This window comes from Fundulus heteroclitus, chromosome 14, assembly GCF_011125445.2.
Source record: "Fundulus heteroclitus isolate FHET01 chromosome 14, MU-UCD_Fhet_4.1, whole genome shotgun sequence".
Classification (NCBI taxonomy): domain Eukaryota; kingdom Metazoa; phylum Chordata; class Actinopteri; order Cyprinodontiformes; family Fundulidae; genus Fundulus; species Fundulus heteroclitus.
The window spans coordinates 8,597,454-8,617,962 of record NC_046374.1 but is presented as its reverse complement, the minus strand read 5'-3'; the positions used below and the strand labels follow the sequence as shown (position 1 = coordinate 8,617,962).

The following is a 20,509-nucleotide window of genomic DNA, read 5'->3' as shown; positions in this document are numbered from 1 at the left end:
ATGTCATTAAAGAACAATAGGTGTGTATATATATATATATATATATATATATATATATATATATATATATATATATAGTGGCTATCAATTGGGTAGAAACTCACCCTTTCACCAGTTCCACAACTATAAAGTCGTTCCCATCTCCAGAGTTGAAGAGCATGAGACCATCCGGCGTGGTGGTTTTAAACTGAAAGAACAGGTGCATGGAGGCATAAGCCTGTAAAGTGGCTAACGCTAAGTAGCTGCCTTTTGTTCGAAAAGTCACAGGATCTGCGATGATGTGACGCATGCCAAAGCGGGCATTCAGCTCGCAGTAGGAGATGTCCCCATTTTTACACTGGTCCAGATATGGCACGCTATTGAAAGACAGCCCCTGCAGATGGCCAATGAAGTTTGAGGGCACCACGGAAATGAAGCGCCGCTCCGTCATGATGCCTGTCTCGATGTTGTGGAACTCAAGCCGTGTGTGGGCACCGGTCATCTGGCCTGAAAACACAGAATGATACCGCATATCACAGCCATATTTACAGCGTGGTGCAGATGTTTTGGTCACCTTAAAGATGTATTTTGTTTTCATTTGATTTTTTTTTATATGAGATAACCAGAGTAAATACCTAATCAGTTTTAAAATAATGGTTTAATGTTTGAAAAGCCATTGAAACTAACATGGCCCCTACAGTATTGTAAAAAAGGACTCATCCCTTTGTTATACCACAAATTAATTGATGACCTTTTTTGTAAAGCTGAGTTCAGTTTACCTGGCCACAACAAGGTCTGATTACTTGTCAAATCAAGAAATGAATTAATTAGCACCTTAACAACACAAAGTAGGCTGAAATATTTCAAAAAGAGAAAGCAATTCAACAGAGGAGAAACAAGATAATTGCCTTCTATACATTTGCAATGGGTTACAAACTCATTTCTAAGACTTTGGAACTCCATTGAACCACAATGAGAGCCTAGGATTCCCAAATGGAGAAACCATAGTGGTGAAAAGTGGCAAACTTTTCCAGGAGTTGCCAGCCAAAATTACTACATGTCAATGCTTTTCAATGATTTAATTCCGATCTCTAGGCACGCGGCACTGATAGAAACGTTACAAATATCGTAATTTCGTCACCATGCCACTAACAGGTGTTTTTTTTTAAACTCAACATGTTCATGCGTAAAAACACTCCTTACTTAAAAAGGTGCCAACACTTAGTCAATTTTCCTATCCTTTTGCTCTGAAACCCGCTTTGAAAACGTGGCATTTTTCACAGTAACGGGCGCAACCTGATATAGACAAACATTAGCAATGCCACAAAATCCTTTCGGCTCTTCCCAAAAAGAAAAACATTGTTGTGTAAACAACAATCCGTTGACTACTTTGCTCTCCATGTGCACTGTTAAGCCAACTACAACACTAACATCTAGTGTTCAGCTAACACATGAATCAGGTTTTGTTGGAGACTAGTTCATGAAGTCAATATAAACTGATAAACGGCGGCTAATTAATTTAAGTACTGTACCTTTATTCATAAATTTCAATCTCCTACAGACCAAATTACACATATAGATGGATATTTCCATCTAATTATCTTGGTATCTATTGCCTTTAGGACGTCTTAAACTGATTATGTTTGCTTTGTTTTCTGTGTTTTCATGGCCTGCTGTGAAGTATATTATCCAATCTTAATGCAGAAAATCTCTTGTTATGGCTCTGTAATCGTGCTTATGAGGGAGTTTAGAAATATTTAAGTTAGGCAAGATCTCCTTTAAAACTGACTTCCCTGATGAAGACTCCTCAGTCCCTGTAAGGACCCCCCTACCTCCCCCAGGTGCTTTTTTTATCCACGTGAAACAGTTCCTGAACTGGGTTGCTTCTTACGCCTTCCCACGGTGTTCCCATTCCTTTTCCTTCATCTAGCTCATACCTTATCCTCAGCTCTTCCTCTCTTTTCTGGTCTTTCATTATTTTACCTCGGGCCACAGTACTGTGAGTGCCTGTGACTTTGCCTCTCCTGACCATTCATCCTTCTGCTTTTTACCAGTGGAAAACAATCTACTGTACTCTCTTTACAGCAGCAAACTCGCAGGAAAGTGCGAGTGCGAAAAACCCTTTTTTGTTTATTCTAAAGTGCATATGTTTTCTTTTTATAATGTTGCAGTTAAATTGCCAGCTGCCAAAGAATGAGCCTCAGCATGAGTCAAAGTGGGATGTGTTAGAGGCTGTGATTGTAAAAGGGTATTGATATTTATTCACAGAAGTGTCACGGAACAGGTTTTCAAATGCTAGCAAGACTCTGACATTTAGTAAATATCACATTTTAGTTTTGCTATTAATACTCCTGAATATGCATTTTTTTTTTTTGTTTTTTTTTTTTACAACAATGCAACGGGACATCTGTGTCCCAAACACAACCCACCTTCCACTGTGACATTATCCACAGACAGCTGCAGGCTCTTGCCTCTTCGCACCACCTTCACCGTGTGCCACTCGTTGTCATTCAGCTTCTGCCCCGCGAACAGCGTCTCCGGTCCCTTGCCTGTGGGAGGAGACATTCCAGTCACAAACAACGAGTGGAGATGATGTGAACCCCAACCCACACACTCCTCCTAACGCACACAACGCAGGGTTCTTTCAAGGTAGGTGGTGTAGAGAAAACCTGCATGTTTGCAACACACTTTCACGTCGGCTAAGCTTTCAATTGTTAACGACCCAACATGGAAAAGTGTCAAAGGAAACGGTTCTAATCCAAACTCTGTCCTTTAGCTTTAACCATCTCGATGGGTTGAACAGATATAGAAATAAAGAGCAACTGGAGACACTTCATTACAACAAAAATGTCTCACAAATCATTCCGATGTTTTAACTCAGGGTTCTGGTCATTTTGGTATGTTGCTGTGTCTGCCATTTCATCTCTGAGTCAAAAGAACTTACACTGACCATTCATACCTGCTTTGACAACCAATCATATGAAGAAAAAATGTTTATCTCAAATATTCTCATAGGCTTCTGCATGGTTAGGATACTTTTATCTCCGAAAAAGAGGTTGTTCAGAGTTGTTGGTTTAGATCAGGTGTTTAATCTGCCTTATTTCCTAAAAGTTATCTCGTCCATTAGAGATCAGAACTCCGTTCAGAGGAAAAAAAGAGGGCAATATAAAGTGTTCACAAAATACCCTCTGCCGCCATTCAAGGTGTGGTCAAAATAAAAGGATGGAGGTATAAATCATATGTATATAACCTGCAGTTTTATAGACTGCCTCCAGCTGCCTCCAGCTGCTACAAAAGGAACCTTCCTGTTACCATCAGCTGATCTAAGGTAAGTATACCCAATAAATGCTTCAATTAATTAGGTATTAAGTTTACTCCTGTATTCTGTGGAGTTTCTGAGATTGTACACTAAACATTCCAAGATATTTTTTTTCAGTTGTATTGTCCTTAAAAAATAAATGAATTTTCTCCAGATTTCTGGCTTCACAACCTGTTTTTTTTTTCACTTAATTGTTTTCTGCCTAACGGCTGTCAACTGATGTTTGAGCTGCCCTAAATGAGTTTACCAGCGGAACAGTTGCTGAACTGCATTTCCTTGTGAAGAGCTCAAGACAAACTCATAACAAGCAAAATGTAAATTGACACATGTTCGCAAAAAGCTAATGAACAAGTTTTTATTCCAGATGAGGGCTATCGTTTTTCTGTTTTGCTTTCTTTTGACGTCAAAACTAGTATATGCCTAAAATAAAATTTTGAACTGTATATTTATGTGGACGAGAACAGGTCATGGCTTTGTTTTTTTAATTAGTGAAGTGTTGAATTTTGTCATTTTCTATTTCTATATTTAACAAAGTCAGTCATTCAAACCTGGAAAAAAATATTTGAAATACAGTTTTACTTATTGGGAAAGATAGGACTCTCCAGATCAAGCTTTTCACCAGTAAATATAGTGTTTTCTCTGTTAGTACCTAATCAAATCTATATTGTTATTAATCTCTTTATTACTTAATGAAACAGTGAAAAACAATTGCTCATTTTGACCCAGTTTCAATATTCTCAAGAAAATACCCGAGAGATACAAGTATTGGATGATGACAATATTAATAGTGAGCAGAGTTCCATTTTTAGTTGTAACATATCCCTCTTTGTCATGCTGTTTATGCGTTTTATGCGGACTACATGTAGCAGCTCTGCTCGTTACAAGTTGAATGTCTGATTTTCTGTCAGCTTTCTGCAAGAATAACTTATAGGTAATTCATATTTGTATTCACAGTTTTTATTGTCAATACTGCGCATGCTCAGGGCATGCAGAGGATTGAAACTGCCTTACTCACCGACCACAGTTAATCTTTCCTGCAAGCTGAATTCTTGCGGTATTTGTGTATTCACAAACACACGAGAATCCATTTTGGCTCGCCTCAACCGTTCAAGAAGCGACCCGGCATGAGTCAGCCAATCACGTTGCAGTGTTATGGTTTAAGGCGGGACATACAGCTGTGACAAAAGTGAGCGGTACCAAAATAAACATGGCAGCAGAGGAGGACACATGCGTAGCTGCATGCTACAATATTAACGCCCAAAACCCCCCAACGGCATTGTAACATCAGTGTCACCATCCAAATGGGCGAGCCTTGACCAGCATAACCTGTTGTGGTTTCTCATGGCGCATGCTGCTTACGACATTTTCATTTTGTACAGTGATTGGCTAAAACCAAACCTTTGGTGGGCGGGCACTAGGTGTCGCCTCACCCAATCAGCTGGGAAAGTTCTACTGAATGTCCCTTATTTTCCCGAACGGATTTGATGGAAGCAGGCCCAGAATAATAACGTGTAAAACCAAACCAAGAGTGCTACATCATATCAATCTGGCTTGCCATGTTAGACCTAAAAATAAATGGTCTAAATATGACTAAGCACATAAAAATAATAAACACTAACTGTCAAATAAACAACGCTGAGTCATATGTTACAGTATATGACTAAAACAAAGAGACAATAAAGAAAATCAGAAGACAATAAAATGACTGAGCGCAAACATGAGCCATAAAGCTTGAAGGCTGTTTTAAGTAAAGGAGTGAAGAGGTCTCTCCATTTCTGAGGTGTATTTCACATCCTGTTCATATGCAAGGTTTGGGTACACACGGGATAAGCTTTGTTTATTGGAAAGAAAACGAATAGAGGTAGAGACTGGCAAAGGGACAAAAAGTCCAACAGCCTTTAGCTCGCCAGACAGAAAACAGAGAGCCGTGCCCCAAGATAAAACTTTTTGAGAGCTCAATCCTCCAACTCTACTCTCGAATGCATCAATGCAACCAGTTGAGGAGAGCACTTCATCCTGCGGCAGATGGTGTTGCAGAGATGCGCATTAGAGAAATATTTGTATTAGCAGGGAACAGGCTATTTATACACCGCGAACAACAAAGCTCGATTGCATCAGCGAGAGAGTGACGGCGCCAGGAACTGCAGAATTTTAATTAAAACAACGGTCATGGATCCATTCTCCAGCGCTGAATGACACGCTAATGTGATTTCCCCACAAAAGCCAAGGCAGCAGCTGGCGAACGCTTCAGCCCGAGTTCACGGATTTAAAATAGGCATAAAGAGGGGAAATATAGAAAACAGCACCGAAAGAAAAATCATACAACACATGGCCTTAGAAGCCGGAGGCCAAACATTAGTGCATGCGCACAGAGTCGTTGCGTTGAGGTGATGAAGGTAATTAGTAACGAAAGGGGAGAGAGGAACAATTTGTAAAGAGCAATAGACTAAGCAGAAACTTCCACCTCCATGGCTACAGGGCACACTAAAATTGTGCACTGCTGGAGGATACCAGTCACTTCCATTAAGCTTCTGTCTGCATTAGCCACAGCGGTAGAAAGCTGTGGAGCAGAGCAAATGTCCTGCTTGTCTTGTAAATAAAGACATAAAGTCGTACAGATTCGGGCTTTCTTAACTGCGCTGATTTGTTGTTGTGGTTGCAATATTTGAAACCTCAATCCGGTTTCAGGGTCGGCGGCTGTTTTCTGGTTGGTCAGCTAGGCCGTGGTTTGAGCGGATGATATAGTACAGTCTGGCGAAATATGACTGTCCCCTTCCCCCTTCGATGTGAAGGTATTTAGTGTATGGGGTGGGGCGGGGGTGGGGGTGGGGGGTCCTGTCAATTGATAGCCCCAGCAGGCAAGAACACCGGCAGCCAGCTGCAGAATTGTTTTCCCATTTACTACTGTTACTTTTTTATGGTATAATGTTTTTTTTCCAAAAGGCCCTTTTGTCCTCAGCCTCCTGGAATGGAAGAGAAAGACGTTTTATCATACCTTGGGTGAAGTGTATATATAGTAAAAAAAAAAAAAAAAAAGTTCACTTACTGCTCTAAAGAGAGAACGAGACAGGTTAAAGCTGATTCACAAGACAGAAGAGGAAAAAGAAAGGAAACGTTTGGAAGAAATGTGAAACAAAGTGCAACAAAGCCTCAACCAGAGCTAGCTAGTACATGTAAGTAGATAAAACTTCTCAGGACAGGTCAAGTGAATTGTAACGGCGGGCCTTAAAAAAAGACATGAGAGCAGGGTTCTTTGCTGCTCAAGTAGCTTGAATCTTTCAGCCTTTGCCATTAAGCATGGGGACCAGCGCTGAGGAAAAGTCCCCTTTCATTATCCGTTGGCACATTATAACTATGAGCCAATGAAACCAAGAGATTTCATTTAGCCTGGCCGTTCTTTGTGAGCGTTTCCACTGTGGAAAAGAGAGGCAACTGCAACTGCAGCGGGTTCAGTGCAGGAGAGATGCTTGTATTACGGACCGAAAAACCACGATTCCCGGCAATAAACCCATAACTGATGATTCTGTAAAAGCATCTAACATTTGTAACGTACACAAGGTCATTACAAACTCCTAAGTAAAGTGCAACTGTTTGATGTGAGCTTGAGCGTTTTATTGCCGCAATGTGAGGAGAGCAGACAAAGTGTGGAGGCTCCTGTTAGGATTGTCAGTAGCTTCATCTCGATTCGCAGGCTGCGTCCTTCGAAGGACGCATTTTAAGGCCGGTTACGTCACAACGATGCGCGGAGGCTGTCCCATTTGGCAAAAATTCTGAGGATGCTTAAAATGCAGCCTTCGAATGCGTCCTCCATTTCCCCGAATTCTGAGGATGCACCGTTATCATCCTCAGTGGCCTCGCGTGCCATAAGATTTCCCAAGGTGCTTTGCGCGCTTTGTGAAAGTAGAGATTTAAGTCAGTTATTTACAGGGTTTGTACACATTTAACTATTCAATTCAAATTACAAAAGTTATACATTTTTATATTTAAACATATTCGTCAATCTGCTGACAAGCGTTTGTTTAATAACTGGTATATTATGATCATTAGCAGGCCCCTGGGTGAAAATAATAGCAGGTAAATGTTACCTCTCCACTGCGCTCTCCCAGCCTGAGAAAAATTTGTTGCCGATTTTGCTGCCGCCGAAGCCGTCTAAGTCGACTGTCCTCCTCCAATAACAAGTAAATAAATTAAAAAAAAAGAATAAAAATTTCCATATCCATTTTTTTTGTGTCGTTTATCCTGTCGGTTTTTGTCTGGCGCTGTTTTTCCCGGGCTTTGTGTAGACGTAATGACGTCGTGTCGCAACCAGGAAGTGCTCCAAAGGCTAGACCATCCCATTTACCAATGCTGAGGATCCTCCAGAGCATCCTCCGAAGGCTGGGTCCTCCTAAGGCTGTATAGGTTGGGTCCTTCGAAGGACGCAGCCTGCGAATTGAGACGCAGCAAGTGTCTGACCAAACTGTTACGTAATAACTCCAACATTTACAGATATTTCATTCACTAACCCTGCAACACATCTCTCACAGGAGCATAAATCAAACTCATCCTGAGAGTTTTGCATCTTAAGAACCTGCTAATAATCCACTGTGTTGTGTTATTTAATTTGTAGTTTAGAAGATATTTGGTTAAACACGCTGAACTTTTACTATTAAACAATTCTCTCCCTTTTTTGACAATGGATGGCTTTGAATAAAAGTTTAAAATTCAGAACGTAGAACAGTCAAAGGTAAAATAAATATGCGCTGCATCGTTCTTTAAAACGATGCTTAATACTCTTTCTCCGGAACGCTTCATCCAAGACTCTCTTCATGTGTGCTAAAACCGTGATGCGTCAAATCGTGGCCTTTTTCACATGGGGGTAAAGTCAACACGAACGAAGGGTTCAAAATATTTGTACACAGGCTTAAATTCGAGCCATTAATTAAACCTGTCATCGGTGACTGCCTTCAAACAGCGTATTGACAAAAGCAGCTGGTGTTTTATCTCTGTCAGCGAAGTGAAGTGAAGCCTTAAATCACCGCGCAGGTAACCCTGAAAGCGCGTAAACCAAAGACGTGCCGCTCATGGTTCAATGAGCCACTAACCCTTTAATACAGCTCGGGGCGCACAGAATCATTTATGGCTTAAAATAGTACAGTCTCTTCATGAAGGAGGGGCATCTATTAAATACAATTAATTCTCCTCATGGCATTTTTATCCTCTCATTTTGTCGCATGTATCAGCAGGGCAAGGAGCTATAATCAGCTTAACGGAGGCTTCCCATCTCCTCATCTGCTCTTCAGTTTTACTCCACTCACTCTTATTTTGTCCCCCCCCCCATACACGCTGAATGAGACCTGAGAGACGTCAACATTTCTTTACTAGTGTACAAACAGATTGTCGATTACTTTGATGGACTGTGTCAGCAGACTACAAGTGAGAGGTGTGATCTTTGCAGGTGCTTGCATAATTACGCGCACCCATCCATCATTGGCTGCTGTGCTTTCTTTTGTAAACAACTTGATTAATGCAAGTGGATCAATGAAGCACAAGCCCCCAGCCAATGGCTGCTGGTTGATGCCGTCAGTCTCTACCCATGCTGCGGGGCTGCTGCTGCTGCAGCACGGCGTGCCTGTACGCCGTTGCATGATTATTATTATATATTTCTATTACTCTAATCAATGCAAGTCGAGAGTGGGGGGCTGATCATCAGTCTGCTGTGGGCTAATCATAGCAACACTTCTAGAATGGCAGTTCAAGAAAGGAAATATGGAAACAGTTTTTTGTCTACCACTTTGGGGAAACTGCACAGAGATGCAGATATCTCTCGTTCTGGGTGTTTCCCAGGCCAGAAGGATTAGACTATGCAAGAAAGGGTCGCATCCCTTTACGGGAATGAAAAATATTACTGCTAGCTTTCAAAGAATGGATTTGAAACTGCTCTCTTTTACTGATTGAGCAACTTTACTGATTTGATTAAGGAAAAGCATAGCAGTCTGTACTGACGCACGGTAGGATGTTGATTAAACACTCGGGAAAGAAAAACTACAATTTCTCTAGATTCTTTCCCTCAAACCACAAATGAGCAGTTCAAAAATGTTCCAGGAAACCAACCAATTTTCATAAAATGTACAAATACCATGACAAGAATTGGTGTAACGTGTAATCTCTATGTAACCTTTGGCCACTACAAAAAGAGAACTAAAAGTAATTACATTTTTCTTGAAATTGGTGTATTTGTCCTTGATGTTAGCAGGCAAATGAGATTATTTGCAAATGGAATGAGTAATTTAAGATAATTAGATAGCCTGCACTTGAAATAAGATGATGGAGATGACTTTTTCCTATTTTAAGTGCAAAAATCTTCAAATAATCTTATTTACCTGCTCAAATCAATGATAAATACACTCATTTCAAGAAGATTTTACTTACTTTTAGTTCCCTTTTTGCAGGAAACGTGAGCATCTTCAGGTCATTGCGCTACACTGGGCCAGGTCCATAGCAAAAAAAGCAACAAGCTAAGGTCAAACATGAAAAATGGCCATTCATAAGTAGTTTACAGTGGTGTGTGTTTCTACAGCTGTGATCAGTCTGTATTTGCCACGGGTGAGTGAGTGGGTGAGATATGGATATTTGATCAATACCACCTATTGCCCTTTTATCCGTAGTTGGCTAATGAGCCTTGTAACTCGGGATATCAAACACGAGTTTTGGATTTTTGCGGCTTTCAAATGGAAGGACCATAAGCTGGTGGGTGTTTCTCAGGTGTGCTGTCGGCTCTGCTCTGAAAGCACATGGTTTTCATGCCTCCTGCACTAGTGGGAGGTGTGTGTGTGTGTGTGTGTGTGTGTGTGTGTGTGTGTGTGTGTGTGTGTGTGTATGTGAGAAAGAGGTTGAGAGCTTGCTCTTGTGTTTCACCTTGCAGAGGAGAGAAATCCAAGCTGTGCACAACAGATAGTGCTCCCACATAAAAACACGCTGCCCCGTGCGTTCTCACCGTTCGGCGCTACTAATAACAGCACGGGGGGTCTGAGTCTGTGGCGCTGTGGGCAGGAGCTATGAAATGATGCAGTTCAAACTTTAAATTAGGTCTGAGGTTATACCACTAATGGTGGTGAGCGGGCAGAAAATGAGCGTAATGGGAAGACATATTGTGTATGTGCCAGGACAAAATGCAACGTCAGCACTTCCTGGCTGAGCAACAAGGCTGGGGAGACCGTTTGGAATACGTGTCGACTGTGTGTGTGTGTGTGTGGGTGTCTGATCAACATGAGGAGGAGTGTGGAAATTATAGGTGAACGTGGGAAGCTGTTCTACCTGTACCTTTATGAGGCAAACATTGAGATTAGTGATTTTATTGCTGGGGTATTTTTTGTTGTCTTTTTTTTTTTGTTGCACTGAGGGTGCTCCTGTGTATGGCATATGGGTGTGTGTTGCGGTTTTTATGCCAACCCCATGCTCCCTCTCTCCTCAGCCATCTGTTCTCCTGGCATGGCTCCTTGGTGTCGCTTATGAAGTAATGACACACATTTATGCGTTTGCATCAGAAACCCAACACACTTTCAGTTTTTTTTTTTTTTTTTTTTTGCTCCTCCTTTGACTCTCCAGAAGTCACTTCCTGTTTCAGATTATTCTTTTTAGCCTCAAATGACTTGGCTATGAACTGATCCCTAGACACGCTCGGTATTCAACCACATACTGGCAATAAGTCGCAGCCCAGGTATCTCTGCCTGCACTGCAACTCTTCTGAATCTACTTGACTTGCTATTGATTTTTTTTTAACACAAGCTCTCAGCATGTTGCCTTTTAGGTACAGCTGAACCACCCCACAACCCTATAAATACTCTAAATCCAATTGCTGCTCCGAACAGAAACTCTGATGCATTAAACACTGATTTTTACGGTGGTGGGGGTGGGGGGGAGGATGGGGGGTTCTTAACAGTTCCAACATTTGTTGTTGAAACTGTTAAGACCCATTCTGGCATTCTGAATACAAAGACATGAAGAAAAACTGATTTTTCTTCTCCTAGTAGTATAGTGGAGAGTAGCCACAAGAGTAGAAATACTGCAACATATTATCACTCAATTTAAAATAGAAAAGTTGTCAGCCAAGAAATTATTCAAGTAAGAGTAAAACAGTATTTAGCAAGAAGGCTACTCAAGTACTAAGTAACTAATCATGACAGCTGATGATTTAATGTTTAGAAATTATTTAATTGGACAAACAAAAATTTACGATTATGTGCAAATTTGGGTATTTTAAAGACAAGAGACACACTAAAGACAAAATAAACACTTTTCTAAAAAAAAAAATTCAAAATTAAACTTGAAAGGAATACTTACAGCAGTTAATGTATATACTGTATGTTAGAACAGTGCAAAGTACTTCCAATGACAAAATTTACTTTTCACTGTACGTTCATTTGACCTCCAAATGGCTCGATGAGCTCAGCAGAAAGAAAATAACATTAATATAACAAACCCTGTGCATAAACAGGAAGTCTCACTTTAACAGAATTTTGTCTCTCTGGTGCATTTTTGGTTAAAACAACTACGTTCTTTATTCATGAAGTTACTCACAGAAGGTTAAGTAGTCAGAAATTTTACTCAGAGTAGTGATAGAGTAATACTTGAGGGATGATATTAAGTAAAAGTAAAAAGTACAGTGTGGTAAAACTACTAAAAGTACATTTTGCTCAAAACGTTACTCAAGTAAATGTAACTGAGTAAATGTAACTAGTTGCGACCCACCTCTGTAAACAAGACAACGTTGCAGGAAGGATTTTTTTCTTGTACTCCACTGCAGATGGGCCAGAAGCACTGGCTTGTCCGGCATAAACCACAGACTGCATTTGTATTTAGCAAAAGTTTATGAGTCAAACAAAGACAGTGTTGTGCCGTCGTGAAGTGTAAAATTGCTACAGATAAATATCTGAAAGTGGAGGTGTACGTTTGTATTCGGTCCGCCTGAGTCAATACTTTGTAGAACCTTTCCATGCAGCAAATCTAGTAGTCTTTGAGAGCATCCCATTTTGCTACAGTTTCACAATTTGATTTAGGTAATGGCTTCAACTTTAACCAATAAATGAATATGCTTTGATCCAAACTCTTCCATTGCTACTCTGGCTATATGTTTAGGGTAACCATCCTGCTGGAAGATGATCCTTGATGAACACTTTCCCTTTTCAAATAATGTCCCACGATTGGGATACTGTATGACAACCTAATCCTGATTTAAAGCTTTCCGTAACAATTATACATAAATGCTCTTTTAACAAACCTGAAGGGTGTGAACCCTTCACTGATCTTTCTGAATATTCCCTCTGCTTTTAACTGTACCTGACCAAATATGTTGGCAAGACAGGTACAAAAAGCACCTTTCACATGGATGCTGGCTGATGCTGTCTGTTGGCCTACTAACTTCTTTATAGACAGGCCCCAGTAGGTCAAAGCAGCACATTTTTAAACATTCTGGTGTCCATTCCTCCATCACCACAGGGATGTATCTTCTCACTATTTTTTTGTTCTCTACACAAACATTTGCCAGACTCAATGTATTGGACCATAACACACAACTTGCTAATGACGTCGTCATAGTGTCATTGCTAATGGCTGATGGCATGGACATGGGACCAAACGTGCGTGTTTTTATTGAATGTGCAGGTTAACCTATTTAAACTTAAATGGGTCTAAAATGAGACGGAGGAATCAGCCACACATTTTTTCAGCAGAGATCAATGATCAGGTGGTAGAGATATTTAATGATAAATAGCTTGGGACGGGTATTGATTGAACAGTCAGGGTTAATCCCAGGTTATTGCAACCCTACAAGTGAATGTAGTTTTTTTTTTTTTTTACTGAAGCTTGATCCATTTACAGCTGACACAGTTTTTATGAAAATGTTTTATTCGGTTTTTATCGAAACAGTAATTACATTTTCTTTGGTGTGTTGTCCTGGGTTTGTCATGGTAAAGTTTAGAAGTGAACTCCAAAGCATCATTAAAACATGCACTAAAATAGTGGACCGAACACTGACAGCTGAGCAGCCCAATAAGGAATAAGTCTGGGTTTTAGTCCTCAGATCTTAACAGAGTTTCAGCTTCTCCCATCTGCCTGACGTTATGGTGTGCCAAAATGCAAAAAGAAATAGCCATAAAAACAATTTCATTCCATCTGTAATCCCTCCACTGGATAACATAACAAGTATTCATTTTTTCTCATCTTGTGACATTTAATGGTTAACATGTCATTTTAATATTTTTAGCAATCAAATTATTTGCCTCTAAAGGGAATTGAATTATCTTTTTTGTGCTATATTGTCTAACCATTTACTGCGAGGAAATGGCTGTGCTATATTTATCCATCCGTGATGTAAATAAAAATAAATAAAAATGGGTTTCACCCTATCCCTGACCTGCCTGGTTTGTTCCTCGGTCTTCATGACGGTGTTTGTTAACTAATGTTCTCTAACATACTGCTGAGACCCTTAAAGAGGACTTAAAGAGACTGTATTACCCATATATTAAAAATCATCTATCACTTTCTGTCCAGTTTACAATTATTTACTACTTTGTTTTAGTCTATTTTATACAATTCAATATAAATATATCAAGGCACTGTATGGTATGCCTGAATCTTAGAGTAGATATCTGCATTAATGATGCAATAAGTGAATTAGGAATGATTGTTGACAGAAAATCCTGGTATAACACCACACAATTAACAAAGACTGTCTGCTGGACTTATTGATGATAACTATCTGTTCCGTTCGCAAATAGCAACGGTTTTCCAAAGTAATCCTATAATGCGATATAAGCCATTGATTTTAATTATAACAATTCAGTCAATGCCAGGGGCTCCTGAGATTGTTGTTTACGCTGCCCCCTAACACATCACATGGGCATAACGCAAGACACTGAGGGTTCCTCATTATTATTATTACTATCAATACTATTATATGTTTTTAGTTATTTACCAGCATATTTATTTATTTATTAATTAAGTTTGATCTTTAATCAAATTCTAATATTTGGATTAATAACTCCACCCATTGCTCACTTACTTAAACTTTTAATGCTTGATTGATGTCGTCAATATGTATTTGTTAGAAACAACAAACAAACAAAAACAACAACAAAAAAAAACGTTTGAGCAACATTTTTTGTCCCAGTAAGACAATATGTCTAAAGATCTGAACATTATTTAATCACTTTTTTAGATGCTTATCATATATAAGGCTTTGGTTCAAGGAGACAATTGTTTAATATAATGTCAGCATTGTTCTTTCCCTTTGAGCTACCAAACTTACCTCTTTTTAAATTTAATAAAATTATGATATTGAGAATTTACTTTCACAATGCCTGCATTAATGTGAAATAAATAGTAAACATTATCGCTGTAATTTCACCTGTCAGTTTTATTTATTTGAGGTTGCAGCCCGTTCCTTTCTGTTACTCATGTCTTAACTAGCTAGTCTGATTTATAAATGTGGCAGAAAATTGGCTCCCTACTGAAATGAATGCATTACAAAATGCATTTTCCTCATAAAACATTCATGCTGTAAGGATGTAAAAAATGCTATATGCACCTACGTTTTAGAAATGGCGAACACTGAATGAAGTTATGGATGCATCTGTTCAGAAGAACATGACCTTGTTTGGTGGAGATGCTGCATATTTAATGCAGTTTTGTTCAAAAGGATGTATTAACGTAGCTTTGTCGGAAATAGTTGATAGCAAATATTTCATTCGCTTGACATTTTTATTGGCTACAGTCATTTTGCAACTCATCAGATGCCACCACGTCCTTTCATTTTATGAGGATTAGAGGAACAGATAATAGAATCCAAGGTGTTTTTTTTTAAAGCTGGTGTTTAGTAACCTGCATCACTGCAAAATAACTTAATTGCAAACCTCTTTCCAAGGCCACATCTGCTTTTAAAGAAAACATTTAAAATAACTGAACTTGGCCCATCAACAAAATCAAACTTTCCAGAAAAGAATTCATTAACACTGGTTTTACAATGACAGCCACCCATTATCTTAAGGGACCTGTGCAGGATCTGTTAAAGACTGAGGACCAAAACAATGTTCTGTCCCTGAACTGAACTGAGTCAGTTAAGAATAGACATTTGCCTATGATGAGTACCATACTTCATTATGGTGAAATACATTTTTGCTCGCTCGCCAGTGACCTTTAGGATGCTGCAGCTTATGAGGTTTTATTGACAAAGATATATTTTGTCCAACAAAGAGTTCCTGCAGGTCAGCCTTGGTATGCTGCTCCAACGCAGGGATAGGTAGATTAAATGTGAGCATGAAGTACCTACGAGCGTCAGCTGAAACCTTGAGAGCTGTAATATCTGTTTCTAAAGATACGGACATGTGTTGTCTTCATACTCACATCTTGCTCCTGCTGCAAATCTTTTAAAGCGGACTGCTTCCCTGAAACGCTAGGTTAATGTTAGCTTGTTTACTCTCTGTTTTGATGAACTGGCGATAATTTGGCGGGATCATTGCAGTGCCAATTTATTGTTTGAGGACAACCCTCAAGACAACCCAACGTCTAGTGTTTCAGCTGCTCTCAATACACCCTACCCCGACAGCTGGGTATATCTGAGGCGGAACAGGTGGCGTATCCTAAAAATTTCTTCATCAACATCAGCTTAAATGGTGAGAGACACTTAGATTGTGAGCACGCTTTCACATCAAAACTGTTTGGTCCACATTTCCTTATAGTATGCTGCAAGTATGAAAACTCAGACAAACTCTGGTGTTGACCAAGCAAGCAAATTTTGGTCTGCCAGAAAATGTGGGTTTTGATTGGCTTGCAGGTGAACCCTGCTTTGGTTTGCTAACAGTAGCAGTGCACCGTAACAGACCATCCGACAAGCCAAACAGAGCAACGCAAAAAATAAAAAAGGAATTTTCTCATACGTATGATTTACTGCATTACGCATGACATGAAAAACTTAAACCCTTGCTTGACATCTCTGACAGCAGCATATTGTAGTCTTCTTGCCACTGTTGCATATGTCTTTTGTATACAGAACAGGATGGGTAAAAGCTCACTGCCTCACCCGCTGCTCATGCTGGGTAGCGTTTTTTTTTTTTATATATCGCACCAAACGAGAGGCTGTCGCAAATGCGTAATATTTTCTAGGCGGTTTGGTCTGCCTTCGTGAAAGAGGACCAAACCAAAAGAAGATGTGAAATCCTTTGACTTTCCACTCAAACAGTAAAAAAGATCAAATGTGGCCTGTAAAAAAGCTCCTACAATAAGCTCATTATAACAGCCTGAGATTGAAAACAAAATAAAAATGGCCCACAAAGTGTAGTCTCAGGGCCTGCTTGGGGTACAGTAGACAAAATCTCAGTCAGTACACCAACCACAGGCATTGGGAGATGAGGGTTAATTAAGGGCATCGAAAAATGCTATTTAACCAGTGCTTCCCTTAACAAAACCCAACAAAACAGAGCTTTTAAAATGGGCGGTAGCTGTTCTGTGAGGTGGGCACAGTCACCCCCTCCTCATCTTATTCCATCCGACCTGAATTTCTCTGAAGTGTTTTTAAGACAACAATTCAGAAATATTCACGCCTTGCTAAGCACCAGCTACAACGCACCCCCCCCCCCCCCCACCCCCCCTCATGTCCGGCCGCGTAAAAATTCCTCCCTGTGCCAGCTTGGTCTGGAGCAGATGGGACGGTTCAGCATGGCATCACACCAGTTGACACAGTGGCATGTCAAACAGGCATTCTCAGGCCTGGCCATGCCAAGACCAGCCGTGCCGTACTGCCATATGGGAGTAATGTGTGCCGAGATCACGCTGGATAGGCCGACAGAGCGGCTAACATGGCCGGCTTTCCCCGCAAATCAGAACAAATAGACAAGGATGCCAGGGCATTTATGTGCAAGTCCCAAACTACACACTGAGCAATTACTATTTACCGGAGTGTGGTCAACGCTGCGGAGTTGCGCAGTCCAAGCATCATTGCACACGCTCAAACAGAAAAAAAAACATATATACACTAACACACAGAAGTGTGAACAACCCTTTCCCCAGACAGGCACCGACGCGCCAACAGACACACATGAGCTACCTTACCCATCCCACAGCTATAAAAGCCACAGATGCATGATCCTATGCTACGCTCAGCAGGGCTGGCACTTGCTGTCTTGCACACACTCGCTCACCCACACGCACACACCCTCCCGTCTGTCCTCTGCAGACGGTGATGATGGCCTGTGTTTGGGAGGTTAATAGCTGTTTGCTCCTCACAACCTTCACACTTGATTACTCGAGTCGGCTGCTGTCTGGACGGCGCGGCCGGAGCTCCGGCGAAACAAAGGCCGCTCTGCCGGCGCTCGCACGCGCGCGCGGCGGCGTTCATTAGAAGGCTCGGGCGTGATTGAGAGCATCGTTTGAAGCATAATTAAGGGCACTCCATCCCTAAAGAAATGTAAATAGGGATTTAGAAACGTCAGTCAGAGTGGGAGCAACCTCCGACGTTCTGTTGTTACATTTTTTTCGAAACAGACCGCAACAAGGGAAAATGATTCATTACCGCGAGAAAAAAGGAAAGGACAACAAAAGGTACATCTAAGAGGACAGAAAGACATAATGTCTTTTCAAAAAAGAAATAGCTGAATGCGGGCCACAAGCTTGGCAATCAGGTTTTAAATAATTCAGAAGGGCTTTGAACTATGCACGAGCAGCTGACTTTCATTTCAGGGAAGTAATGCTATAATCCAAATATAATTTGGGGGAATGACTATAAAGTGTGAGAAACTGTACGTGCCCTGTAGTGGTGGAGTTTATAGAACAGGTGCAGGAACTTCAAACGCTCCGTATCTATCTCACAGGACCCGGCCAGGGGTGCCTTCTCGGTGCATACAGACATTACAGGATTTATTAAAGGCGTCAGTGGAGCCGATGCACAGGCTTATCGTTTAAACAAACATGTTTACAGTGTACGAGCCCCTGACATCTAAAGACATGCATCATCAGGACGATGCCGCTGGTGGAGGGTGATAAGTCACTACACAGACATTAATTATTCCACTAAGACTGGACAATTGTAAAGGCTGGATAAATTTACAGCTAATAAGTCAAGGACAAAAAGGAAATATTAACCAGGCTTATTGGGCAAAAAGGTTTTGCCCTTTTGTGTCATCAGACCAATGATGACACAAAGGATGTCCTCTTTAAAGAGTGTCCTTTACAAGAAAAGTGTTTTTTATGGCAAACAATGCGATGTTTGATATTTGATGAATCATGTCTCTGGTAACTTTGACTGTTCTATTTAATCTATCCAAATTGTTGCTTTCTTCACAAGATTATTCATATGAGTATACTGTAATAACTTTGAATTCCTGAAATTCCTGAATAATAATAATAATAATAATAATAATAATAATAATAATAATAATAATAATAATAATAACCACCATCATCTTTATTGTCATTGTTATTGGCAACATACATTCCAATTAAATTTGTTCTCTGCATTTATCCCATCCCCTTGGGCAGTGAGCTGCCAGTGTGCGGCACCTGGGGAGCAATCTGGGGTGAAGGGTCTTGCTCAAGGACCCAGAGTGGCAGTCTGTGGGAGTTGAACCCAGAACCTCCAGGGCACAAGTGCAATGCTCTTACCACTAGGTCAAATAAATAAATTGTAAATACTGCATGAGAGTTTTGTTTTTTTTAGTAGTATTTTAGTCTACTATTTGAAACTACACTACCCACAAAATAATGCAAAGTGAAAATGAAACAAGTAATGTCACAATGTACGAGCAGCCCCTGATCACATGATGTGACAGAGAGCTCCTTTAGTGTAATTTAATGATTATTATGTCATGTACACAGCTGCTGCTGTGTTTCTGTTCCTGCTGCTGGTTTCTGATGCCGCTCTGGATTGTTCCACTACGTTCTCCTAATGAGATGCACCTGTTACTGTCCTACATATTGCATCAGCTTCACCTGTGGGTACCACTATTTAAGCCTGCCTTCTCCTGTGCTCTGGCGCCAGATTCTCGAAAACTGCCGTGTGAGTAGACCATCCAGCATTCCTAGCCTGCCTTACTATGCTTGACTTTTGATCATATTTTGGATTTCTGCCTGTTGCCTTCCCGTGGTTCTCATTTTCTGGACATAGACCCTTGCCTGTTGCCTGACTACTTCTGACTACTTCTCAGCCAAGCCTGCCTGTACTTCTGTCTGTTGGATAACTTTTTGGACCTGGAGTTAGACTCTGGACACAACCTGTTGGATTTCCCCACTGGCTGCCTATCCCCAATCACCTATGTATGACCGTGAACTGTGTTACGATCCCCCACACACTGCCTGACCACTTCTGGAGGGTACATTTCACATTGGATTCAGTGTCTCTTACGGATCCATTTAAGGTTAAAGCTGGTTCACACGGCAGGGTTTTAAAATAGTTGGCCGATTTTCAAAGCCTGAGAGACACCACACGTAACGCTAAAAAAAACAAAAAATCTTGGCTAAAACAGGTTTGCTCGTATAGTGCGTGGCGTCCAGTCAGATGGAAAGCTCAACACACCACACACGAACAGATTTTGCTTAAGATTATACAGGTGTCAGATAGGAAATCTTGTGAATCCTCTTAAGATCAAAGGTGAGTTCAGAGTAACTAATGGAGGAGAATAATGGTGATGGTTGGGGACAAATTTTAGAGGAGAAAACACAAAGAATGAAAAAGCGTTAAAAAGTTTAAAGAACAATCGATCCCTTAGTAAGACCCTTATGGGTTAAGATGCAGAAGTGAATATGAAACTAGCTGACTGGGTCCTACCTGTACTGGGTCCCACCAATAAATCACTGTTTTAAAAAAAGATTACAATAAAAGCTATTGTGGTACGTTTTTGTGTATTTAAAGACCCTTTAAGGGGAGTGTGTGTGACCCTTCAAAGACTTTTCAAAACATAACCAGAGAAAGGAACAGTTGAACTTTAGTATATAGAAATCTGGTGGAGCTGTTGAGTTTACATTAACACCAGATGGCGTTAAGAATCCAAAAAAATCACCACATAAAAACATACCTGCATATTTTTAAAGAGCTACACTGTGGCACAGTTGGTAGCCCTGTTGCTTTGCAGCCAGAACATCCTGGGTTTAGGTCATGGAGTTTGCATGTTCTCCCTGTGCATGTGTGGGTTCTCTCCAGGTACTCTGGCTTCCTCCCACAGTCCAAAAACATGACTGTTAGGT

At 40.6% G+C, this 20,509-nt stretch overlaps 1 protein-coding gene across 8 annotated transcripts in view; it reads right to left on the bottom strand.

Moving 5' to 3' along the window:
- nrxn2b (neurexin 2b) overlaps positions 1-20,509 on the bottom strand; it is an 871,341-nt gene that overhangs the window by 401,475 nt on the left and 449,357 nt on the right. For all 8 annotated transcript variants that reach the window (XM_036146226.1, XM_036146219.1, XM_036146224.1 and 5 more), the window contains 2 exons: positions 2,409-2,528; positions 105-486 (listed from right to left, as the gene is read on the bottom strand). In XM_036146226.1, coding sequence (XP_036002119.1) covers positions 105-486; positions 2,409-2,528 — 502 coding nt within the window. The remainder of the gene's footprint in view (positions 1-104; positions 487-2,408; positions 2,529-20,509) is intronic.